Consider the following 26,939-nt stretch of genomic DNA (forward strand, 5'->3'; position numbering starts at 1 on the left):
TGATGGAAGCATCTGCTGCTTCGGGACCAGATCTTCTCCAGGGACATCCATCATTTCTCACCAAGATGATGGCGACCACGTTCCTGATGCCTGGCTGAGGAAGAGGAGGGTCCAGCTGCTGGATAGGGCTGAGGGTCAAAGACAATATGGACCTTCATGCACCGAGCTCCTCAGAGGCAGAAGAGCTCCAGATGATGTGAGGAGGAATGGAGACGTTACAAAAAGGCAAAAATCTTTGAGAACAATCTCTGGGAATCTTTTCAGACTGCAGGAATGGATGAAGCTGATGAAGCTCAACAGGAGCCATCCTGGATGAGCACAGGCTGAAGATGCCAGAACCTTTTATCTCCATCACCTTCTCCACAAATTCCAGACATCCGTTCTCCGTCCACTCAGTGGTTCCTAACTGTGTGCAGTTGGTGCGGACCATCTAATGAACCTGTGTGGAGCAGAGCAGCAGCTACAGAGGAGGAGAAGAAGGACCTCTTACTTGTTGAAGAGGACACACCATCCACAGTGAGGGTCTCCTGATCCCAGGCAGTCGGAGCAGCTGCTGTACTGCTCACAGCTCTCCACCGGCAGCTTGCTCACCTGGGGACAGAGGCAGGTAGACGCTCTCAGGTTGGGCTCATCATCACCTGTTCTGGGAGGAGCTAATTGTGGGTTTTAACACGTGTGGCCACCAGGGGGCCTCGGTGAAACGCACAGTAGAGATGACGCAGCTTCTTTGTAAAGCCTAAGCAGATAAACTGGTCTAAGGTGCTACTTTAATGTTACTGTGAAATCTTTTACATTTCCTCTCAGCTTCTTTAGTTCCGCAACATTTGTGTTAAACCCGTCTCAGTGCTGCCCTCTAAGGGTTGGACGGTGCTACTGCAGTTGGTTCAAATGGTTGATGCTTTCGTCACCATGGCCCCCGTGTTCGGGTATAAAAGCATCTCAGACCCACAGCCCGTCGCCCTGGTGGTGAGTCCGACGCCCTGGTGGTGACGATGATGCTAACGTCACTCGTTACCACTAACTTTATGTTACCACAAATGTTAGCTTAGGTTACCACTAACGTTAGCTTAGGTTACCACTAACGTTAGCTTATGTTACCACTAACGTTAGCTTAGGTTACTACTAACGTTAGCTTAGGTTACCACTAATGTTAGCTTAGGTTACCACAAAGGTTAGCTTAGGTTACCACTAACGTTAGCTTAGGTTACCACAAAGGTTAGCTTAGGTTACCACTAAGGTTAGCTTAGGTTACCACTAACGTTAGCTTAGGTTACCACTAACGTTAGCTTAGGTTACCACAAAGGTTAGCTTAGGTTACCACTAACGTTACGTTAGGTTACCACTAACATTAGCTTAGGTTACCACTAACATTAGCTTAGGTTACCACAAAGGTTAGCTTAGGTTACTACTAACGTTAGCTTAGGTTACTACTAATGTTAGCTTAGGTTACTACTAACGTTAGCTTAGGTTACCACTAATGTTAGCTTAGGTTACCACAAAGGTTAGCTTAGGTTACCACTAACGTTAGCTTAGGTTACCACAAAGGTTAGCTTAGGTTACCACTAACGTTAGCTTAGGTTACCACTAACGTTAGCTTAGGTTCCCACTAACGTTAGCTTAGGTTACCACTAATGTTAGCTTAGGTTCCCACTAACGTTAGCTTAGGTTCCCACTAACGTTAGCTTAGGTTACCACCAACGTTAGCTTAGGTTCCCACTAACGTTAGCTTAGGTTACCACTAACGTTAGCTTAGGTTACCACCAACGTTAGCTTAGGTTACCACTAACGTTAGCTTAGGTTACCACTAACGTTAGCTTATGTTACCACTAACGTTAGCTTAGGTTACTACTAACGTTAGCTTAGGTTACCACTAATGTTAGCTTAGGTTACCACAAAGGTTAGCTTAGGTTACCACTAACGTTAGCTTAGGTTACCACAAAGGTTAGCTTAGGTTACCACTAAGGTTAGCTTAGGTTACCACTAACGTTAGCTTAGGTTACCACTAACGTTAGCTTAGGTTACCACAAAGGTTAGCTTAGGTTACCACTAACGTTACGTTAGGTTACCACTAACATTAGCTTAGGTTACCACTAACATTAGCTTAGGTTACCACAAAGGTTAGCTTAGGTTACTACTAACGTTAGCTTAGGTTACTACTAATGTTAGCTTAGGTTACTACTAACGTTAGCTTAGGTTACCACTAACGTTAGCTTAGGTTACCACAAAGGTTAGCTTAGGTTACCACTAACGTTAGCTTAGGTTACCACAAAGGTTAGCTTAGGTTACCACTAACGTTAGCTTAGGTTACCACTAACGTTAGCTTAGGTTCCCACTAACGTTAGCTTAGGTTACCACTAATGTTAGCTTAGGTTCCCACTAACGTTAGCTTAGGTTCCCACTAACGTTAGCTTAGGTTACCACCAACGTTAGCTTAGGTTACCACTAACGTTAGCTTAGGTTACCACTAACGTTAGCTTAGGTTACCACCAACGTTAGCTTAGGTTACCACTAACGTTAGCTTAGGTTACCACTAATGTTAGCTTAGGTTACCACAAAGGTTAGCTTAGGTTACCACTAACGTTAGCTTAGGTTACCACAAAGGTTAGCTTAGGTTACCACTAACGTTAGCTTAGGTTACCACTAATGTTAGCTTAGGTTACCACAAAGGTTAGCTTAGGTTACCACTAACGTTAGCTTAGGTTACCACAAAGGTTAGCTTAGGTTACCACTAACGTTAGCTTAGGTTACCACTAACGTTAGCTTAGGTTCCCACTAACGTTAGCTTAGGTTACCACTAATGTTAGCTTAGGTTCCCACTAACGTTAGCTTAGGTTCCCACTAACGTTAGCTTAGGTTACCACCAACGTTAGCTTAGGTTACCACTAACGTTAGCTTAGGTTACCACTAACGTTAGCTTAGGTTACCACCAACGTTAGCTTAGGTTACCACTAACGTTAGCTTAGGTTACCACCAACGTTAGCTTAGGTTACCACCAACGTTAGCTTAGGTTCCCACTAATGTTAGCTTAGGTTCCCACTAACGTTAGCTTGGGTTACCACTAACGTTATGTTAGGTTACCACTCAGAACGTCTGAGCTGCTGCAGCAGGAGCCGCTGCAGAAATCAGCAGATTTCCTGTAAAGCAGCTTGTTTCTCCGCCGCTGCAGGCCACCAGCTGTCTGGAGCTGGGATGATGGCAGCGGTGGGCGGGGGAGGGGAGGAGCACAGCCAACCAATCAGAGCCAGACATGCCTCCTGGCTCTGATTGGTTGGCTCTGACCAGGAGCGGTGGATTTCTGCAGATGGCAGCAGGACCACTGGGAGGCGCCAGGGAAGCTGGATTTTTTTTTAATCTGTCTCATATTTTACTGTCAGGACAAAGTGATGTTTTCAATAAATATGTAAAAAATACATTTATCTAAAGTTACGTCCTGCAGCTTTAAACTGGGAGCCTGTTGGCCTCAGCCTCAGACGCTCACTGGGCGTCTTCACAAGGACAGAAACACAAACCTTGTGTGTTTTACCCAGAAGTCCTTGCAGCACGGGGACCATAAACAGGAGGAACACTGAGCGGTCCATTCATCCGTCCACACATGAATCCATTCATTGTGTCTCACAGACGGCTCCGTCTCCTCTCTGACCTCATTATCAGTTTTCTCTTAAAGCGACGGCGCCGCTGCAGCCAACCTGCTGACTCACTTCTTCTTATTCTCTCATTCCGACCATTTTTCATTTCAACAAGAGTTTAGACCCTGCTGACTCAGCTGGAAACGTCCTGAACTGGTCCAGCCATTCCCGACCCGCTCCGCTTTAATCAGGACAACAGGATCAGTCGGTTCCACGCAGACCCGACGACATATTCAGCTCTGAGCCAATCAGAAGCTTTTCTGAAGTCCAGGAGCAGATAGGGTGAGCAGGTTCTTCACAGCATGGAGAACATCTGCAGCAGCATGGAGAACATCTGCAGCTGCAGGCGGGGCTTTGATTCTAACATTTTACTGTCGTCTCCTTTGGTTCTAGGAATAAGATCTGGAAACGTGTGGTTGGACCGTCAGAGGTTCTTCCATGGAGATCTCCAGTCCTAAACTAGGAGACCATGGCAGAGTCAGCGCAGGGACAGCTGCTGACGCCAGTCTGAGCAGAAACGTGAGTCCGACATGCAGGAACTGGTCCTGGTGCACAGATGCAACCAGCTGCTGGGGTTCCTACGCTCTCTGTGGGGACCCAGTTATTCCCAATGCAACCAGAATAACGGCTCCTTGAAGCTCGTTATCTACGGAGGCCGTTAATGGGGTGTGAACCGGGTCGTCTGTAATGACTCCTGGCGCCGCAGCGGTTCTGCTGTGATCCGGGGACACAGATCTCTGGCCAACAGGTCAGAATGTGGTTAAAACCAGGAATCAGACCAAAGAGTCTGGACTCTGGGAGGAGGATGAACCTCGCTGATCCTGACCGGAGCTCAACCCACTGGCTGCCCCAGAAACACGGACGTGTTGTTAGAGAACTAGACACCAGATCCGAGGCTGGACTAGTTGGTGCCGCCACCTAGAGACCGGCTGCGGGTCCAGGTCTGACAGCCCCCTCTCCAGGTGTTCTTACCTGCCGGTCACTCAGCAGGTAGATGTACTGATGGTCCGGACTGAAGACCATGTCCCTCAGGATGGGTTTGCCGTCCACCACCGTCACCGTCTCGTACAGCAGAGCATTCTGGGCCGGCGGCGGGATCCCGTCCACGCGGATCTGAAACACAGGAACCAGAACCTGATCAGTGACAGTGAGACGGCCCGTTTTCCTAAAGGAATAAACGTTTAACCGGTCAGAACCGGGTCCAAATGGCCAAAACAGGTCAGAACCAGCTGAAACCCAGCAGGGCATCAGACCACTAATCCAAACTGGAACCACCGGCAACTCCAAATTAAAACCAGTTTGGAAAGTTTCAGATCAGAACCAGATCAGAAAGTCTGATCCAAACCAAAAACCTCCCAGACTTCAGAACCTGAGCAGAATTAATTTTCTTTATGGCAGAAAAATCTTGAACCTGGACGACTCTGAAAATCAGAAGCGAATGGTGAGCAGAGCTCCAGAGATGAATTCAAAGTTAAACGGGTCAGAAAGATCCGTTAGTCTGCCCGACAACAGTCACATGACCACCTTCCTCATGGTCTTCCTCAGGAGATGAAAATCCCTCCCAGATTTAATAAAAGCCGTTCCCTGCAGCAGAGCCACGGCCTCACGTCTGATTAGCATTAAAACGCCGTTTTATGGACGTCAGCCTGAGTAATGGGATTAGATTTCACTGGAGAGGAAGAGCGAGGAGGAGGAGGAGGAGAAGGAGGAGGGATGCTGAACGCAGCAGCGAGCCGATGAAGAGAGGAACGCTGCAAAATGTGGAGCAACTAAAATAAGACTCCCCCAAACCTCCCAACACCCCTCCCCCACCTGACCCAGAAAAACACCGCCGCTGAGGAAGAGGAGGAGGGAGGAAGGAAAGGAGGAAGGAAGGATGATGTAGGAAGGGAAAGTCAGACGAGGGACGAAGGACGAGTGTGTAGTTAATTAGCTGTCTGCTCGTTAAGCCGCCCGCCTTAATTAGAGCTGACGAGTTCTCTCTCTCTCTCCCACGTTTAACGGAGAGCAGCGGAGGAGGAGACGCTAAAGTAGGACACTGCAGCAGAACCGGCTGAGCTGCAGGAGCCGTCATCGTCCTGGAAGGTTCTGCAAACCCAGACCCGGTTCTAGACCCGGTCCCAGACCCAGTACCAGACCCGGTTCTAGACCTGATCCCAGACCTGGTTCTAGACCCGGTTCCTCTGCTTCAGAGGTGTGAATGAAAGCCAAAGACGGAGGAACTCTCATTGATGGAGCAATACAGGAAGTGACCTGTGACCTTTGAGCTGTGCCTCCCGGCTGGGATTCTAACCGGCAGCTTTGTTCTCCTACACGCCACCTCTGACCCCCAGCCTCAGATAAAGGGACCATCTGTGCCACAGACATTTATACGTAGACGCGTCATAGGGCGCAGGTTCGCACGTCAACGTCACCGCCATATTGTATGTGGCAGAAAAAAGTTGAGTTCTGTTATTGTGAACGTGGATCAGAGAAGATTCCTCATTCCTGTGCTGCAATAAATACACACACACATATATATATATATATATATATATATATATATATACATATATTTCATAAAACCGTGTCACATGTGAACCTTTAGGAACAGACTTTTTGGGGGAGTATTAAAGAGGTAAAATTAATAATATGAGGAAAAAAAAAGTCCTAGGTCAATAGAGTGAAAACAAACAAACACAAAAGTGATAATGTTATGAGAAAAACATCATATTATGAGAATTAAGAGGGAACATTTCCAGAATAGTCACAGTTTGCAGAATTATTTCACTCCTGGAGTAATAGGGCCAGGTTAGATTATTTTAAATACTTTTATTCTTTAGGAGAATAAATTCAGGAGAATGAAGCTAAAGGGATACGAAAATAAACTTGTAATATTACAAAAAAATACTACGAATACAAAGTATATTCAGAGATTAAAGTCCCTCTGATACTGTTTAAGTGACTGAGTAACTGCAGATTTGCCTCATTCAACATGGCGGACGCTCTGACGCATTGCAGCATAGGCAGAACCCGCCCAATGACGCTGCTCCTTCCTGTGTTAACACATGCCAGCCATCACCCCTCCGGACCCCCAGAACCTCCACGTTCTGGAGGTGTTGCAGGAGGTTCTGGGATGGGAGCAGCGCCGACAGACCCGGACCCGCCGGGATCATGTGACCAGAACCAGCTCAGCACCCGATTAGCTTTAGCATGAGTCTCTATACCTCTTTGGCTTCTGGACTATTTCCCCATTTCTGACCCATTCCAACCAGAGTCAGAACCCGGGTCAGAACCAGAGTCCGAACCAGAGTCAGAACCAGAGTCAGAACCCGGGTCAGAACCAGAGTCAGAACCAGAGTCAGAACCAGTTGCATAAAACTGTCTCTGGTCCAGTTTGCTTTAAACGGGCTTTTTCATTTACACTGTTCTGCTCGGCGGGCCACATTCTGCTGGAAACCCGATCTGGTGCCGCTCACACACGTACGGGCCGGCGGCCCGGCATTCCTCTGTAACAGAACCCCTCAGCGTGTGTGGGCGGGTCCGGTCCGCTGGCCGGAGCAAAGCTGTCGGCGCGGCTCAGATAAACTGACTCCAGAACCGATACCATACAGCCTGGGTGCTGATAACACTGTCAGGTCTCCATCGGCAGCAGCTCCACTGATCCGGACCTTTTCTGCGTTTAAGCAGAACCTTCATCAGAACCTCGTTAGCAGAACTCTCCAGGATCCATTCATGGTTTTGTGCTTCGACGTATTAATGAGAGCAAACTTGGGCCAGAAGCCCGTCAGACATGGACAATGATGACAGAAAGAGAGCTGATCAGAAACTGACCCAACAGAACCAATATCGGTTCTGTTGGGTCAGCTTCTGTGTGGCGACCCGCCTCCACCAGACCAGCCCTGACTTTCTTCTTGTGTCACATTCCCTCCGCTAAGTTTTCTCTCAGTGAGGACCCTGAACTGGGCTTTAAAGGAACCGACGGTTCTGTCAGAACCATTAGCGTCTGTTAGCGGACCCATTGGGCTCATTCGATCTGTCCGCCTCTCGCTGCCATTCACATTAGCAGAGCCTGAAACTCAACACCTGCAGCTGCTGCTGCCTCTCCATGTTCCCCATAATGTGGACAAATTAGACAATAAGGCCTTCCGTCGTCACAGCGACAGCCGTAGGTTCTGGAGAACCACAAGTTCTGGAGAACCACAAGTTCTGGAGAACCATGCAGCATCTGTCTGAACCCGACCCGACTCTCAGAACCTCAGATTGAGCTTCTCCTCTCAGGGACACGTGCAGCTTTGTGCCTCGTCAGAGTTCTGGTTGTGATGAAGGGTCCGGTTCTGGAACATCCTGCCTGTGGAGGAGTGGGCTTCCCCCACAGCTGCTGGTACCGATCCATTCATCAGAACCGGGCCTTCCTGAGCACAGACCAGACAAAGAGGAGGAGGCGGCAACAGTAAACATTGTTCAGTCAGCCATCGGACCCCTGGGGAGGAAGACGAGGAGGAGGAGGAGGAGGAAGGGCAGTGAAGGGTGAAGGGGGGGGGGGGGGGGGGCTGTTAAGCTTATTGGACCGGCCCATCCCCCACACGCTGCAGCGAGACCACCAAGCCTCTCCCAAATCCTCATGTTTGTCCCTCACTGCTTCCTGTTACTCAGACAGTTGGATCAGAACCGGTTCAGCCCAGCAAGTCTTGCAGTAAACGTCAAACCCAGCAGAACCCAGGAGAACCCAGGAGAACCCAGCAGAACCCAGGAGTTTTCAGGACAACAGCGGTTTGTGTTGTCAGCAGTCGGGTCACCTGAGCAAACCGGTCCTGCAGAACCTGGAAATCCTCCATAAACAGGTTCTGCTGGAGCCGGTGCCGGGCCCGGACTCTGCTCTGGTTCCTGAGGGACCCACCCCCCCGTCTCCTCTCCTGGACGCCGTGGCTGATGAAGAGGATGAAGAGGATGAAGAGCCTCTTCAGGGATTCGCTCCTTCCTCCATCATCTCCGTGGCAACCGAATAATAATTAATCTGCGGCGCCGGCGGTGATGCAACTTCACGCATCCTTCCTTCAACAGGGAGGCGGCACCAGAACTGTGAGCGATCCAAACCCACAGGAATGTTGGCAGGAGCCGGCCCCCTGAAGCTTCTTCTGGACCAGAACCCGGATCATCCTGGACCAGAACCCGGATCTTCCTGGACCAGAACCCGGATCATCCTGGACCAGAACCGCTAACCGCCTTTCCCCTAAAGGCGAACCGTTGAAGAACCAAACCCGTTCAGCTTCTCGTGGTTCTGGGTTCTGCTGCTGTGGCAGCTCGCCCCAACAGAACCGGACACCTGGAAGTCCACCTAAAATGCCGGGTGGGATCACAGCAGCTGAAGGCCCCGACGGTCGGATCGGTACCCCCCCCCCCCCCCCGGTACTGCTGGTCCCGCTGTCAGAACCAGGAAGGCAGAGATTAAAGCCCAGAAATCAGGAAACTAAAACACGTCGGCCATTTTTATCACGGCTCACACCGACGCCATGTTTCCCCCCCCCCCCCCCCAACAGTCCATCTAAACGCAACATTATTGACAAACTACTTATTTTAATGAAATGTTTGAATACTGTGTTTAATGTAGAAGTCATTTTCATCACATCTAACTTTAAGGATCTTCCTTCTTCTAACCGCCGGAGAGCAGATTTAATGACAAAGGTTAAAGCTTTATTTATATAGAACAATTTTAACAAACAAGGTTTCCAAAGCTCTGTACAACAAAATAAAACACGCTAACTGTGACATCATCCAGAGAAGACGGCTAACCCGCTACTTCCATCTAATGTAGAACAGATTACTAGATCAATGTGTGCTTCTGTGCTTTTTTGTTTCTCTTGTTGTGTCTCTGCTCTGTCTTCTGTAACCCCAGTCGGTCAAGGCAGATGACCGTTCATACTGAGCCCGGTTCTGCCGGAGGTTTTCCTTCCTGTTAATGGGGAGTTTTTCTTCCCACTGTCGCTTCATGCTTGCTCAGTATGAGGGATTGCAGCAAAGCCATGTACAATGCAGATGACTCTTCCTGTGGCTCTACGGTTCCCCAGGAGTGAATGCTGCTTGTCGGGACTTTGATGCAATCAACTGGTTTCCTTATATAGGACATTTTTGACCAATCTGTATAATCTGACCCAATCTGTATAATATGATTGAACTTGACTTTGTAAAGTGCCTTGAGATGACATGTTTCATGATTTGGCGCTATATAAATAAAATTGAATTGAATTGAATTAAATATAAAACAATAAAAACAATATAAGATAAAAGCAGCAAAATAAAATAACAGACCAAATGTCCCCACAGCGGGACGATTTGGAGAACCTGAGGACCCAACGCTCTTCCTCTGACCACCGGCAGCAGGCAAAGTGCCTTGCCCAAGAACACGACTGAGACGGTCAGAGCGGGGATTCGAACCAGCAACCTGCCGGTTACAGCATGAACTCCCTCCTGTGTCTTTATTCGTCCTTTTTTACTCTCATTCTCTGTTTAAAGACAGAAAATAAATAATTGATGCCGAGAGTGAAACTGTGAATCGTGAATTTATTAAAACGTTGCACATCCATCATTTTATATTTAGATAAAAAGTCAACATTTTAGCTCATATAACTTTAGTATTAATGTCACATTCATTCATGCAGCAACAAAATGATTCAACTTTTCACCAAAAATCCATAAATAAAACTGGTTCTAGAACAAAGACCCGGTCCAGCGGGCCGAGCGGTACCGGCCGGTTCAGGTTGGACCCGTCCAGTCTGCGGATGGAAATAAACCATTTCAGGTACTTTAGTATGGTGGTTTTAATTTAGGGCTACTTTGCAGAGATCTCTGCTCTGAGCCTGGTCACCATGAATGGTTCTGGTTCTGACCCAACATGGGCCTGATTCCTGAACGCAGCCCAACCAGGACGGAGCAGAACTTTTATTTCCCGTTAAAAGCCTCAGAGCTGCTGCTAACAGTGGCAGCAGATTAGCTGCAGCCTTTGCTCATTTGTTTAAATCCAGATGAGTGTTTTGATTGGATATCAGATCCAGAGCTCGTTAGCGGGGATCAGACAGATCCTGGATCAGCGCTCAGGAGACATAAAGCTGATTAACTGGAGCAGGAAGTGACTCTGGCGGCGTTTGGCGTGATGAAACTCCAGGAAAGCAAAGGATCGGCGTCTGCTCGCCCAGCCTGTTCTGGGATCAGCTCCACGCTTTCAGGCCTCCGCCATCATTTCCTCCCTCTGTTTCATGGCTCATCCATTATCCTCCCTTATTTCACCTCTTCCTTCCTCATCCCTCTCTTCTCCAGCCCCGCTGTCCTCCGTTTTCTCTTTCCTTCCCTCCTTCCTCTGCATCGTCCCTCGCTGCTGCAGAGGCAAATGTTGCTTTCTGATGAGTCTCTGCAGCCAAACCCGATAATAGATCAGAATAGAAATAACTCTACTGTCCCTCACTGCTTCCCGTACATCTCTGCTGTGGCAAAAACAAACAGTTCTACACTAGATCAGAAAACAGCGAGAAAAAACACCCAAAGTTAAGTTGTTAAGCAGAAAAGAAAGAATTATATATAATTATAGCAATTATTGGTAAATAATCCAACATTTTCAGATAAAAGAGGAAAGAGAGCAGCTGAGGTTCAGAGCGATGTGAGAAACCTCTGCACCACCTCAGAGACGCGTGTTCAAATGGACATCAGTATCTGAGGGACGTGGAAGTAATTCTGATCGGATCAGAACCGGCGCCACCCTCAGCATGATGCAAGCGGTGGGAGCAGCAGAGGATGTAAAGTGTTGCAGGGAGGAAGGAGCCGTGCAGCTCTGCAGCAGCTCTGCAGCAGCTCCATGCACAGCCTGATTCTCCTCCACCTGCTCTGAGATGGACCAGCATCTCCAGCGTCTCCATCAGGTGTTGGTGCCACCAGCCTGCAGCTGCTGAGGCCAAAGACTCTGGTCTCTGAGCAAAGACTCCGTCTGTTTCTCCGTCTGACGGACCTCAGAGACTTCATGCTACATGTGAGATGATTACGATCCAGTTGTTCCACAGCGGTAGATTTTCTCCTCTGGTTTTGGATCAATCAGAGAGTTCCTGTCACTTCATCAGATGTTAGTTGTTCAGAGACAAGAGCTTCCTCTTCAGAAGCCTGTCACAATAAAAGCCTGCATGCAGGCATAGTTTCATGTCTGTTCTGGGTGGAGTTAGGGTCGCTGGTCGTATAAAAGTCACGCACTGACCGCTCAAAAATAAGAAAATATCAATGAAAAGAGAAAAAGTAGCTCCATGATGCTCTACAGCAGAATAGGAAGGCCAGTTCTAACCTGGACCAGCAGTCATGTTGTGAACATAAATAACAGCAAAGCAGCTTTAAGCCAGGATTATATAAAGTAAATGTTTTCATAGCAACCAGAGGAAAATGTTCATTTTTGCTTTTCTTCCACTAAATATTCTGCAAATCAAACCTTTAGCTGGAAATAAAGTGTAGCTAAAATAACTCACTATTAAAATCCCCTTTTGACCTTTCTTTAATTATGAAACACTAATTAAAGATTTGCTTCACTTGCTGCAGCACCAGACCCCCCCCCCCCCCCTCCAGGGACGGTGACAGAGGACAGAGGACGGGTCACTCTGTGGGGGGGGGGGGTTACCTAAGTGAGTCAAAGACAAAGGCGTAAAGACGGAGATGCTGTGCTGCAGGTCAGGGTTTTGTGAGCATGCTGAGATTTAAACTGTTTTACAATCACCTGCTGCCTCCTCCTCCTGCAGACCACGCGGCTTTAATACGACTCTATTTGTGTCTGACGTCAAGCTACAATGCCTCCCTGGAGACAATCTTTATGGATTTATCTCTAAAACAAAGTCAATAACAAGGGCTGGGCTGGGGGGGGGGGGGTCATATATTATGAGAGGGTGAGGAGGACCGTCAGGAGGAGAGAAATAAAAAACATGGAGATGAAGTCATTTCCCAAGGTGAAGCAGGAGGATGAACACATAAATGGACGCAGTGATTCCCCCTCAGCAGCAGACACCACTGTAGATAATATTATTACTTCCTCTAAAACACATTTTTTAAAGATTCACGTCTCCAAAGCAGAGGAGATTATTATAGATATTAGGAGGAACGACACTGAAGCGCAACCTGCAGTGATTTCTGACATAAACGTCACAAACAGCTAAAGTGAGTCTGCTTTGACCTGTTTGGACCTTTAACTGTCAGAGAAAGGAATAGACTGCAGGAAATCACTAAAATATGTAGAAACACTGCTGGAATAAACCTGCTGGACCCGCCGCCCCTGTTCCAGTCATCAAGAAGCAAAACAGATACTGGTGCAAAACGATCTTCTTTAATGCATAATGTTGCTTCCAGCTGGACGCTGGTACGATTCTGCAGGACAGACAGACGTCATAACATTTATTAATGGTCTCTTAAAATGACCTGATATGGTTTCTTATATGTTGTCGTTTCAGGATGACTGCTCTCTTATTTCTACTGTGCTGCACATCTGTCCCCCTTGGGGATGATAAAGACGATTGATCGATTGATTGATTGATTGATTGATTGATTGATTGATTGATTGAAATCTTTAACCAGAATAAAACTCACCAGTTTAAAAAAAATTTGAATATAGGAAATTTATGCTGGTCTAGTAGGTGGCAGTAACCTTTATGTAGCAGTAACAGCCTTTATTTTGAAATGTCGGAAACAGCCAAGTGTTGCTCCAGAGTAAAGCTATAGCTGGTAATCCTGTTCAGAAACACTTTTTGTTACACTGAGTAAAATCATCCTTCCATCCTGATGGTAGTAAATATATTATCTATTCAGAAAAAAATCCTTCACTCTGGGAGCTGCAGGCCTGTAAAAACTAATATTTGTTGTTCGTCCTGAAGGGCCAGGATTGGTCAGAGTTCTGGTTCTGAATGAATCATCTTATCTACAGGTTGTCCCACATCCCATCATTCTGACACGCTCACATAACGCTAGCGTGCTCTTTCCTTCATAGTTTCTGCTTGCTGGCTGCACACTTCTAGTGTTTATGTATCTGGTTAGCTTAGCGGTTAGCTTAGCGGCTAGCTTCAATGTTAGCCGTTCATTGTAGCTCCGCTGCTCTCACCGTAGACTTTGAACATGGCTGAGAGCCGCAAGAAGCGAACTGCATTAATATTTAAGAGAAGAAGAGGAAGGCCTCAGTAGAAATAAATAAAACCAGAGAGGATTTCTTTCACGCGATTCCCCTGAAAAGCAGCTAAGATGGTCTAACGTATTTATTCAAAAAGGGACACGTTCCAAGAAACGTTCCAAGAAAATAAATCGGCGTAGCTTTAAGTGGGTCTCATTGCTGTGCTTTCCAGAACCGACTCCAAACTCCAAGCAGCGCTGGGAATGAATGCAGCAGGAGTCGTGGCTCCAGGTACACAAACACCGAGAGAGGTCATAAATGTAGTATTTATCTGGTTGTTGGCACAGTAGAATACTAATGATAAATACTAAATTAAACACTGTTCAATGACTCCTATCCTGAACTGAACAGTCAATCTAAACAGAACAGAATATTCAGAATATTCCACCAGAGTCCTCATATGTCTAATAATTACCAGGGTCTTCAAACAGATACATTGAACGTTACAGTATACACAGTCTCTACTGATTTTCTTAAATTTTAGTAACTCCACTTGTGCCCAGTTATTACCGCCCTAACCCAAACCTTATCCAGATGATCGCTGGAACCAGAACCCTGACAACGGGACTCTGTGTTGTTAAAACTGGGCCGGCCCGTCTTCAGACGCAACGTGATTATGGATAAACAAGTAAAGAAGTAAAGACATCCGTATTTTTAATACTTAATGAAATCAAGCCTCGACTTCTATTGACTCCCAATTATTTTCACCCCTTACTGACACTAACTGACACCTTAGTCCTAAAACGAACTTCTGGCCCCAAAACGTCAGGACCAGAGAAGGTCCCCACTTTAGTAGTAAAACGTGCAGGAATGTTCTCCCTCACACACACACACACACACACACACACACACACACACACACACACGCACACAGACACAGACACACACACACACACACACACACACACAGAGCGGGGTCAGGAGGTCAGGTAAACAGAGTAAATCATTACGGCGCGCTGCCACAGGTTCAGACCCGTTCGCTCATCAGCACCAGCAGAGACGCTCTCTGGGCGGATGATGAGACAAAGATCTTCCACCCGCCGCCTGCAGAGACGAGAGGCTGCAGCGTCGCGCCTTTTTAGGCAGCAGACTGAGACACGACTTTCAGGTTTTATGTGTTCTGAACGTCAGACAGTCAAACAGAAATAGAAGAAGATGGTTTCAAACTCGCTGCAGGTTTTATATCAGCCCTCCACTCATGTCTGTGACTGTCAGCGTAAGACGGCAGGTTTATTCTGCACGTCAGACTGATGGTATGCAGACGTGTTTGCAGACATAAGGAGTCCAGTCCAGAGATCTGAGCAGATAAACCGCCTCCTGCTCTGAGAACCTCTGCAGAAACTCAGAAAGCAACAGAGGAGCCATCAAGTCTCAGTGGAGGAGACTCTCAGCTGGATCTGGAGATGTAGGAAAACCAGAATACTCCCCTGAGGGTTATGGAGAACCAGTCCTTAAAGAACTCTGGAACCATGTTGTGCCGCTCCGGCGGGTCGGACCAATCACGTTGCAGTATTACGGTTTAAGGCGGGACATCCTGGCATGTGCGTCACATGTAGCTTTTCACCTGATAGCGTGATTGGCTCAAACCAGCCTCTGGTGGGCGGGACTAGGGCTGTGACCAAATTCAGGACTGCGTCCTTCGTGAGCCGGATATGACGGAGGATTGTTTAACCGGAAATTAATGGTGGAGAGGAGTGAAAATATTACGCTTTCTGTGACATAAAATTAACTTATGAAAGGTTTTTAGGCCCGGCGGCCGAGACAGAGCGCCTTTCTCCCGGGACGTGGCTTTTAAACGGCCGCTGGATTTCTGACTCAGTCAGACGACATCTAATGTTAATGTTTGGTTACTTTATTTTCTCTACAAATAAAGTGATATAAGCTTTATTTGTAGAGAACTTAGACCCTAACAGGGTTAGGGTCTAAGTTGTTAAACATATTACTAATAAACAAATGGCATTGTGATTAATATTATTTGATGGTATATTTTTATATCTGAACATAAAATCTACTTTAAACTACATTTAGCTGATTGATGAAAGAACGTAAAATGAAATAAACAGGAACATTTTAAACAACCATGAGGGTGTAAAGGGGAAATAAACCCATGCAGGTGTTTAGTGGAGCCTCTGGGCCTCGTTAGCTGAGTTCTGCTGAATGTCCCGCCTCTCCCCAGACGGATCCGATAGGAGCAGAACCAGACCGATGCTGTGCAGAACGGAGAGTGCTGCACAGCATCGGGAACCATACCAGGTCTGCAGAAACGAGTTCCTCAGCGGGTCGGTTAGTCCGTTAGTCACTGGATCACCTGGAGCCATCCAGAACCGGCACCGTCAGCAGACTTTGTAGCGCTCAGCGCCCCCACATGCTTAGCCCACACTGCGACAGGAACCACGTCCCATCCAGGAGAACCGCCTCACACAGGGCGGCCCAACAAGCGCAGAACCTGAGGAGGAGGAGGAGGATGGATTTACGAGCGTCTGGCCGGCTCCTGACAGCAGCAGCTCGTCCAGCCGGGCCCATAAATCTGCACCCAGACCCGGCCGGCTCTCACCGACCCATTTAGAGACGATTAGCGGGAGGCGGGCAACTGGAGCTGGGTCCAAATCAGACCATGGAGCTGACCGAGCCGCCATCCAGCGTCCATAACATGGACAGGTCCTGCTAAATCCACGTTTTCATCCCTGAAATGAATGTTGTGTCCTTGGAGTCTGCAGGAGCGCAGAAAGGTGAATATAAGGGATTTGGTTCTGCTACATGCAGACATTATGACTATAATCTGCCCAGAACCTGCAGAGAGGGCTTCAGGTTCTGTTTGGTCCCATTTTTCAATCCGTTCACTTTTCTCTCTTCTTTATTATGTGTTTTGAACAATTATGTCAAAGCATTTGCTGCAGAGCTGCTAAACATCCAGCTGACCACCTTCATGAATCCTCCATTTTTTCTCATTTTGTGCTCCAAGCTGAGGGAAGCTGAAGTCACCAGTGGATCAGTCACTAGTGGATCAGTCACACCTTCCCCCAGCAGACTGCAAAGATGGCCGAACGGGGTGAGGTGCAACGACCTGGAGGGGGCGGGGTTTAAAGCGCCTCCTCTGGATTTAAAGAGACGGCGCCAAAACGAGGAACGGGGCAAAAAATGGAGCTGAGGGGCGACAAGCACGAAGAATTCAGACCAAAGCGCTGCAGAGAAGAAGAAGAATTTAAACCCAAGAAATGTTAGTTATATTCCCTTTAACGGGTTTACTCTTCATTCAGCTTCTGTCACTTTGAACCATTTCAGGCCAAACATGAAGTTTAAACACAGCGGCAGGCCTGGAGGAATCAGAACCAAACAGGAACAGCTCGCCGCTCCAAAGTTTTCATGTGTTTGTTTTTCTTTCTCGTGTTTATTTGCAGAAGGAAGCTTTCCAGGGCGGACGTCAGCGCTCATCTAATCTGGACCTCTTGCCACATTTAAACTCACAAACTCAAGAGGTCCGTCTCTGCAGGAGAAGAGGAGCGATTTTCAGACCCAGTCAGTGTGAACGGGCAACGGACCCGACCAGAACCGAATGATTTATTTCAGCTGCTGCCCTGATAAATCTGCAGGAACACATGAAGTCGTGCTGCATTCAGGTACGTTTAATTCACGTTTCAGCCTCAGTGGCACTGGAGTCTCTGTGATCATCTAAAGCGGGATCTTTACAGGAACCGACGGCGAGTTGGACCTGGACTCACCGGGCCCAGAAACTGCCAATCATCTCTAATGGAGAGCGAAACAAACACAGCAGCTGCTCCTCAGACGGAGAAGGTGTGACAGAGCCCAGGTGTGCAGCTTCCTCCTGCAATCACACACCAATCAGAGCCGGTTCATCTCAAACCTCCAGGCCTCGCAGCTGATTGGCTGATTACTGCAGCCGGTTCTGGGTCCATATGCAGAAACTTCGGGTTCGGATCAGAATCAGCATTTTGGTGGATCTGATGTAAAGTAACAGAATAAACGTACGGCATAATAAAGTCACCTTCACCTGATGGACCAATCAGTGGAGCTCATCCTGATGATCTGAAGAGAACAGAGCGGAACCAGAACCGGGTTTCACACCAATGCAACGGCTTCTCTAAACCAACCAATCAGCTAAGATCTCTTACATCTACCTGTGCAGCAACCTGTAAAAGTATTCACACAGTTTTAGCCCGGCAGGTTTTGCTGTGCGATAACCAGAAATGGTGTTAAAAGCCCAAATAAACGACTTCACGTTCAAAAACAAGCCCAAAAGCTGCAGCCGCCGACTTTCTAATGTTGAAAGTGACTTTAGAGAAAAACAAGCAGAAAGTCTCTGATAAAAAACTGACTTAAAGCAACACTGAAGCTCACATGAACAGCCTTCATGGATTATATGATGTTTTAAAGCCGCTGAGAAAAAGCCACGTAAACGTCGCCTACCTGCCCAGAAGCTGCAGTCGCTGCTTTCAGGTGTTTCCTCCTCACCACCGAGGAAATGTAGCACATTTAGGCGTCTTCAGCCAGATTCCTTAGTTAGAACCTGAAGACATTTCTCTGCATTCCTCCAGGTTTAAATCAAAGGAAAAACTCCCATTGGTCACGATCACCAACATGGCGGCGGCGCTGCTGCAGGCCCACAGGTGGAGGAGCATCAGGCGCCGTGAACATTGTCAGTGCGGCGGATTCTCACGCCGCCGTAGACGAGAAGCCGCCCTGCTGGAAGCTGAACCTCCACCCAGTCTCAGGTCTGCTGCAGCCTCCATCCACCTGCAGCACCTCTGACCTGCTTCCTGCCCCTCAGCATGATGCTGCCGCCGCCATGTTTACCAGGTGGCAGGAGTTAAGGGGGAGGTGATGTGGTCTGAGCAGAGCGTCCTCCTCTCATTCAGGAGTTGTCTTGTTAGGATTCATCCGTGTGGATTTAAAAGCAATGAAGGAATAAAGGAGGAGCTCCAGACCCCCCCCCCACCCCGGGGATAACTGATTATAGATGCTGGATGGATGGATGAACCTCAGGCTGCTGTGCCTCCATGAAGCCTTCTGACAGTAAACGATAGTAACAGGAATCAGCTGTCAGCCTGATTGAATTTCAGGCTGTGAAATTTATTCACCACTAATTTCCAGCTGATTTCCTCGGTTCCTGCGCGTCTGTGACCATAATTACCTTCCAGATTACCTCGTTTGAATCCTTTGGGCTTTAATGTTTAAACTTCAAAGTGCTTCAGGTTCTAGAGGAACTGGTTTCACCTACATCACAGTAAAGCTTGGATCTACTGGATCAAGATGATCTGCTCCTCATCAGGTCCTCACATGACGACCAACATCTGCAGAACCTCCTTCAGCAGCAGGAAATGACCACGACGATGATGATGATGATGATGATGATGATGATGATGGTGATGATGATGATGATAAAGAAGAAGATGATGATGATGATGAAGATGATGATGATAAAGAAAAAGATATTGAGGAGGATGATGATGATGATGATGATGATGATGATGATGATGATGATGATGAGGATGATGATGAAGATAATGATGATAAAGAAAAAGATATTGAGGATGATGATAATGATGATGAAGATGATGATGATAAAGAAAAAGATATTGAGGAGGAGGATGATGATGATGACAATAATGATGATGATGATGATGATGATGATGATGATAATAATGATGATGATGATGATGGTGATGATAAAGAAGAAGATGATGATTATAAAGAAAAAGATATTGAGGATGATGATAATGATGATGATGATGAAGATGATGATGATAAAGAAAAAGATATTGAGGAGGAGGATGATGATGGTGACAATAATGATGATGATGAGGAGGAGGAGGATGATGATGATGATGATGATGATGATGATGATGATGATGATGATGATGATGGTGATGATAAAAAGAAGATGATGATGATGGTGATGATGATAAAGAAGAAGAAGATGATGATGATATGATGATGATGATGATGGTGATGATAAAAAGAAGATGATGATGATGGTGATGATGATAAAGAAGAAGAAGATGATGAAGATATGATGATGATGATGATGATGGTGACAATAATGATGATGATGAAGAATCGGATCAGCAGATCCTGGATGAAGCAAAGGGGGGGGGGGGTTCTCTGCACTTTGTCCATTTTCTGAAACCTGGTCTGATGCTCTCAGCTCCTCAGAGTCTCTGTGGGTGGATGTAGATCTTCCCAGAACCATGTGGACCGGATCAGAACCATTGGCTGACAGGTCCTGATCTGTGGGTCTTCAGAGGTTTTGCAGGTGGGAATGAAAAGCATTCCCAGGTGAGCTGCAGCTCATCAACACTAGAAGGAACAGCTGGGAGCTCTTTGACCCGCTCTGGAGCCGTCTGAGGTTCTGCTCAGCGGTTCTGCTCAGCGGTTCTGCTCAGCGCTGAAAGAGACAAACAGGTGCAGCTGTGTGCTGATAATAATTATAATAATCCTGCGTATGAACCCGAAGGAACAGATTCATTTCCCTGCGAGTGTTTGGAAGAAGCGGGAAGCAGGTGCAGGCGGCTCTCTTACAAACAGACATTACTGTTATTAGAATAAAAGCTTTAATTCCCCTTCGTCTCATTAGCCAATAATGGCTCTGTTCCCTGTGAACGGCGCAGCTGATTGGCCGACTCTCCTCCGCTAATTCACTTTGTCCTAATGGAGAGGAGGAAGTGTTCTTGTCAAGAAGGGAAAAGCTTTCAGTCTGTCAGATTCAATCTGCAGAGAGGAGACCAAAAAATGACAATAATTCATGGTTTTCCTCTTTGACACGAGGAGCTGCAGCGGCAGAACATCTAATTAGATTCAAGCTAAAACGGGTTTTTGCTGCTGGAATTAAGCAGCATGACCAATCCCAATTACAATCAGAGATTTGTGCAATCAGTGTTTCCCTGGGGCTGATTTCAGCCGAGAGGCAACATGAGCAATCCCCGTCAGTTTCCCTGTAATTACAGCTGGATCTGCTCAGCGCCTCCTCTGCAGACGTCGGGTCTGCAGGAAGCTTCTGGGTGCAGGAGGTCCACAGCAGCACCCAGCAGCTGAAGGACATCGCTGCAGAGCGGCTGCAGAGAGCCCAGAGGAGACAACCTCAAGGTTTCTCCCCCTGCTGCGAGAACATCTGCAGAACCAGACAAAGAACCCCAGCAGGATCCAGGATGGAGATGCAGGGAGGACAATGTGGGTCGACTAGAGCCTGCAGGCTGTGGGTCTCTGGGTGGAGACCTGCTGGACTCCATCAGCACCAGGACCTGCTACAGTCCAGGAAATCCTCCAGCATCAAGGCAGGCGTCCTCCAGGATGTCCTCCACACCTGAATCCAACAGGTGAACTACCTCACCTGCATCTAGTCCAGCTCTGATGATGAACTCCTGCTTAAAAGGTTCTTTCACGTCTCACAATCTCCATTTTCAGCCTCTATGTCTGTTTTCAGGAGGATTTAAAGGTTTTCCAGGATCTAACGGAGATTAATTATTGAAGCCGTTTGCCGTGAAGATGATGATGATGATGATGATTTTTACCACAAACAGATTTCCTGAGCCCCCCCCCCCCCCCCCCCCCCCCCACCAGGGGACGGGTTCCATGCAGAGGACCGTTTGACTGGGATGGATGTTGTTGCTATGCCAGATAATTGTAATGATTTGGATGGAGATGAATCTTTATTTCACCATCACAGCCACCAAAGCACGATGCTCCTCTTGATAACACCTGCTGCTATTCAGGAGACAGAAAACAAGCTGCAGCTTTCTTCTTCTGCTCTGATCAATGCAGATTTATGCAAATTAACGCAAACTCACAAACATTTACCGAGTAGAAAATGCTGAAAGTTGGCCTTTAGAAATACAGCTGGAAAGTCTGAGTTATATCTGAGCAGAGGTCACACTGAGGCCAGCTTGCCTTCCCGTGGGAAGGTTCTGGAAGGTTCTGGAAGGTTCTGCCACCTAGCAGCTGCTAACCTGGGCCTGATTAATCCAGGTGTGGAGCTCGTTCAACGGCTTCCTGCTTCTGGTGCCTTCATCTCAGCTCAGTGTACGTGAGGTTGGACCTCTGAGGACCTCTGAAGATCTCTGATATCCTCTGAGGTCCTCTGAGGAGGTGATCTGGTGGGTTTGTGCTGTTCTGCTGGTTCTGCTGGTTCTGCTGGTTCTGCTGTCGCTCAGCGACCACAAACTCTGCCAGAGAGAAAAACTTGTGGAAAAAGTGAGAAGCTGTTGGTGATTTCCTGAAGTGAAGCATGGCAGCTGCAGCCGTTCCCATGGAGACAGGAGTAGTGGACGGGTTGCATCAGCTGATCTGACAGCTGATTGGCTCATGCAGGGTGATGTCACCAGAGTGTTAGGAGGGAGCGCGGCGGCAGGAAGGCTGGGGGGTCCCAGGAGGAAGGGTGTGTGAGAAGCTTGGTTGTGCTTCCTGAGGGGAGACACGCTGCACTGCCGTCCAATCAGAGCCGCTCTGACTCACCATCAGCCGTCCAATCAGAGCCGCTCTGACTCACCATCAGCCGTCCAATCACAGCCGCTCTGACTCACTATCAGCCGTCCAATCACAGCCGCTCTGACTCACTATCAGCCGTCCAATCACAGCCGCTCTGACTCACTATCAGCCGTCCAATCACAGCCGCTCTGACTCACTATCAGCCGTCCAATCAGAGCCGCTCTGACTACTAGTTGGACAGAAACTGGACCGCAGTTCAACCAGAACTTTATCAGTGGAATAAAATCCTGCCGTCTTAATCCGGACCTTCTGGACTCTCCAGAACTTCTGGCCTTAGTGGATCAGCACCAGCCGCTCCTCTCAGTCATTCCTGTCGTCGGGTTCAGGTCCGCCTTTCCGCCCCCAGCAGCGGACCTTCACTGCTGCTCCCACTGGTTAAGATCCGTTCTTCTGGAAGAACCTTCCTGTTTCTGACCCGCTCCAGCGTCTCCTTGTATGGAACCTCCAGAGAACCCGTTGTCTAACTGGGATCTGCAGAAATGGACCTGGACCTTGTTTGTGTGACCCAGTTAAACCGGGACAGGACCGGTTCTGCCACAGCTGTCCTCTTCTGCTGCCCAGTCCACACAGAACCAGGAGGTCTTCATGGTTTCCAGCACCAAGTTCTGCTCTGATGAATCCAACAGAAATGTTCTGGTTTCTGACTGAACTCAAACCCAACTGCAGCGGTTCTGGAAATCCTCCGACACCAGAGAGCTTCAGAACCTTCAGGATGTTCTAACTCCAGTCTGGGTTTTCAGGAACATCAGAAAACCTGCAGAGCAGAGATGGTTCTGGGGGTTCTGTCCAGCCCGGGATCAGAAACGTCTGCAGAACCTTTTCCTGCTGGCTCTAATGGAAGGAGCATGGTCCTGGCCCGTTTCAGCGGTATCTGAGGAACTCAACCCAACAACACCAGCTCTGGTGCTGGATGGAGCCAACCCAAAACCTTAACAAAAACTTAACAGAACCTTAACAGAACATGCCAGTGCAAACCCATTAACAGAACTTTCTGACTCAGCCTCTGAAAGCTTGGCTGTAGACCCGACCAGAACCACAGAACATTTCTGAAATAAAACAAAGTTAAGGTGAAAAAGGTCTCACTGGACCTCAGTTCTACGGAAGTTCTACACACTTCCTACAAAGTCCAGCTTCAAGGTTCTGTTTTATCCAGGAGCTGGTCGGTTCTGGAGATGAACTACAGGTTGGTTCTGGAGATGAACTACGAGTCGGTTCTGGTGATGAACTACGAGTCGGTTCTGGAGATGAACTACGAGTCGGTTCTGGAGATGAACTACGAGTCCGTTCTAGTGATGAACTACGGGTCGGTTCTAGTGATGAACTACGGGTTGGTTCTGGAGATGAACTACGAGTCGGTTCTGGTGATGAACTATGGGTTGGTTCTGGTGATGAACTGCGGGTTGGTTCTGGAGATGAACTACGGGTCGGTTCTGGAGATGAACTACGAGTCGGTTCTGGTGATGAACTGCGAGTCGGTTCTGGTGATGAACTACGAGTCGGTTCTGGTGATGAACTACGAGTCGGTTCTGGAGATGAACTACGAGTCCGTTCTAGTGATGAACTACGGGTTGGTTCTGGTGATGAACTGCGGGTTGGTTCTGGAGATGAACTACGGGTCGGTTCTGGAGATGAACTACGAGTCCGTTCTAGTGATGAACTACGAGTCGGTTCTGGTGATGAACTACGAGTCGGTTCTGGTGATGAACTGCAAGTCGGTTCTGGAGATAAACTACGAGTCCGTTCTAGTGATGAACTACGAGTCGGTTCTGGTGATGAACTACGAGTCGGTTTTGGTGATGAACTACAAGTCGGTTCTGGTGATGAACTGCGAGTCGGTTCTGGTGATGAACTACGAGTCGGTTCTGGTGATGAACTGCGAGTCCGTTCTAGTGATGAACTACGAGTCGGTTCTGGTGATGAACTACGAGTCCGTTCTAGTGATGAACTACGAGTCGGTTCTGGTGATGAACTACGAGTCGGTTCTGGTGATGAACTGCGAGTCGGTTCTGGAGATAAACTACGAGTCCGTTCTAGTGATGAACTACGAGTCGGTTCTGGTGATGAACTACGAGTCGGTTTTGGTGATGAACTGCAAGTCGGTTCTGGTGATGAACTGCGAGTCGGTTCTGGTGATGAACTACGAGTCGGTTTTGGTGATGAACTACAAGTCGGTTCTGGTGATGAACTGCGAGTCGGTTCTGGTGATGAACTACGTGTTGGTTCTGGAGATGACCTATGAGTTGGTTCTGGAGATGAACTACGAGTCGGTTCTGGTGATGAACTACAAGTCGGTTCTGGTGATGAACTGCGAGTCGGTTCTGGTGATGAACTACGAGTCGGTTCTGGTGATGAACTGCGAGTCCGTTCTGGTGATGAACTACGAGTCGGTTCTGGTGATGAACTGCGAGTCCGTTCTGGAGATGAACTACGAGTCGGTTCTGGAGATGAACTACGAGTCGGTTCTGGTGATGAACTACGAGTCGGTTCTGGAGATGAACTACGAGTCGGTTCTAGTGATGAACTACGAGTCGGTTCTGGTGATGAACTACGAGTTGGTTCTGGAGATGAACTACGAGTCGGTTCTGGTGATGAACTGCGAGTCGGTTTAGCCTCGATGGAGAAGAAATGAAACCTTAACATGAAATGAAGCAGAAGAACGATTGGATGAGACCTTATTAATAATCAAGAGTTACTGCAGCAGAACCAGCCTGGTTCCAGAACTCCAGCCTGGTTCCAGAACTCCAGCCTGGTTCCAGAACTCCAACAGAACCGCTGCCTGAATCTGCCGTCTGACGGTTTCCACTCAAAGAGTCACTCAGAAACTCCCTGAAGGAGAACGTGAGACCTGAGAACGTTACAGAACCGCTGATCCAGCCTGAAGACAACAAGATGTTCCACAGGTTCCTGAAGAGCATCTGATCCGATCTGAAGCCAGAACCCCGACCCGGTACACGGTACAAGGAGCAGCAAACGTTCATCCACCCTGTTCAGAGTCATCCCTCCCTCCATCCCTCATCTCTCCATCATCCATCCCTCCCTCCTCCTCCCTCCATCCTACCTTCTTCAGCTGGCCGCTCCGGGTTCCCACGAACACCACCGTGTGTTCTCCGTAGGTGTAGGCGGCCACGGCGCCCATGCCCTCGGTCCGGTCCTCGTACAGCGGCTGTCCCTCGATGACCCGCAGGCCTCCCAGCGGCTGGTTCAGAACCTGACCGCAGAAGTCGTCTCCGATCTGCTTGGGCTGTGGAGACATGAGGACCCGATCAGACATTCTGTTCCATCAGAACCAGGTTCTGATGTCTGAACCGGCTGGAGGCGCTGGAGGCCACATGTCAGCGACGTTGTTGGTAAATTTCAGGTTGTCAGCGCGCTTCCTGTTTAGCTGCCACAGCTCAGAGCGGCTGGAGCAGGGCGGAGACGAGTTATTAAAGGCTCAGAGGTCGGCTAACACCCTATCATTAACGGGTTAAAGCGCAGGGAGGAAACTCTGACAAACTTCTGCCTCCAACAACCAGACGGCTGCTGACTTTCTTCTGAACATTTGTAGAACACGTTTAAACTCTAAGGTCTGCTGACTTTCTTCTGAACATTTGTAGAACACGTTTAAACTCTAAGGTCTGCTGCAGGCGGATCAATACGACAGGATACATGCAGAATCTGAGCTGCAGCAGCTGCTAGCAGCTTCCAGGCACATTTCTCTGGTAGTGGACCTCCAGCTGATCCCAGATCAGTCGGACCTAGTCCTCTGCTGACTTCACACTGCAGCTTTTTACTCGTATATAACGTGATTTTATGTTTTAGTCTTACAGGAACATGAAGAATGCCTCATTTCATGGAGAAATTCTGGCCACTGCTGGTTTGCTTTTATAAACCTTTCTAAATCATTCCAGTATGACAGCAGTCATAAACACTGCGTCACATGACCTGGTTTTACATTTAAGATTGGGCTCCTAATCCCTTCACGTTCTCCTTCCTGTGATCAAAGGTTCCTCTCATCTGTTAAAGTGGTCTGGGTCATTCCAGGCTTCCTGAGAGCCTTTCAGTTTATTTCCTTGACCTCTGGCTGCTTTGTCACTCACAGCGCCTGACAATTTGTAAAGATCTTAGAGATCATTGAGAGAAAATGCTCCTGAGTTTTGAATGAGACCAGAACTGTAGGCTCTTGTTATCCACATCCTGTCATAAAACATGTAGTTTTACTCTAAATTTGCTTGACTGAATTCCTGAGAAAACCCAAAAATACCAGTTTGACAGGTGATAGAACTATAGCCCCCAGAACCGAACACTTGTCGTTACGTAGCGGTGACCAGGTTTGTCAAATTAAATCATTTCAGGCTCAGAAATGAAAAACTGAAATGTTGAGACAGAATGAAGGAACTGGATCTTTTCCAGGGGAGGGGGGGGGGGGTAGGACGGCTCTTCTTCTTCTGCTCTGTCTGCAACGCTAACAGCAGCACGACCAGCTACTATGACAACTGATGTGCACAACATTTTCTCTCATTTATAAAACGCTGACATAGGGGACGTCTCCGGGGACAACTTTAGCCGGGGACAGATCATCCAAAACGTCTGGTCACCTTACATTAGGTAGATTAAAGTCTCTAAACGTCATCATTGCCTGATTAACTTAAACAAATGCTGTCATTTCTGTTAGAACG

The 26,939-nt window shown here is 47.9% G+C and overlaps 1 protein-coding gene across 1 annotated transcript in view; it reads right to left on the minus strand.

The window, feature by feature from the left end:
• Positions 1–26,939, minus strand: part of plxna3 (plexin A3) — an 88,216-nt gene that overhangs the window by 32,600 nt on the left and 28,677 nt on the right. The window contains exons 6-8 of the mRNA XM_036143551.1: positions 25,340–25,522; positions 4,599–4,739; positions 491–591 (exon numbers count right to left, since the gene is read on the minus strand). Of these exons, the coding sequence (XP_035999444.1) occupies positions 491–591; positions 4,599–4,739; positions 25,340–25,522 (425 nt within the window). The remainder of the gene's footprint in view (positions 1–490; positions 592–4,598; positions 4,740–25,339; positions 25,523–26,939) is intronic.

This window comes from Fundulus heteroclitus, chromosome 1, assembly GCF_011125445.2.
Source record: "Fundulus heteroclitus isolate FHET01 chromosome 1, MU-UCD_Fhet_4.1, whole genome shotgun sequence".
Lineage (NCBI taxonomy): Eukaryota > Metazoa > Chordata > Actinopteri > Cyprinodontiformes > Fundulidae > Fundulus > Fundulus heteroclitus.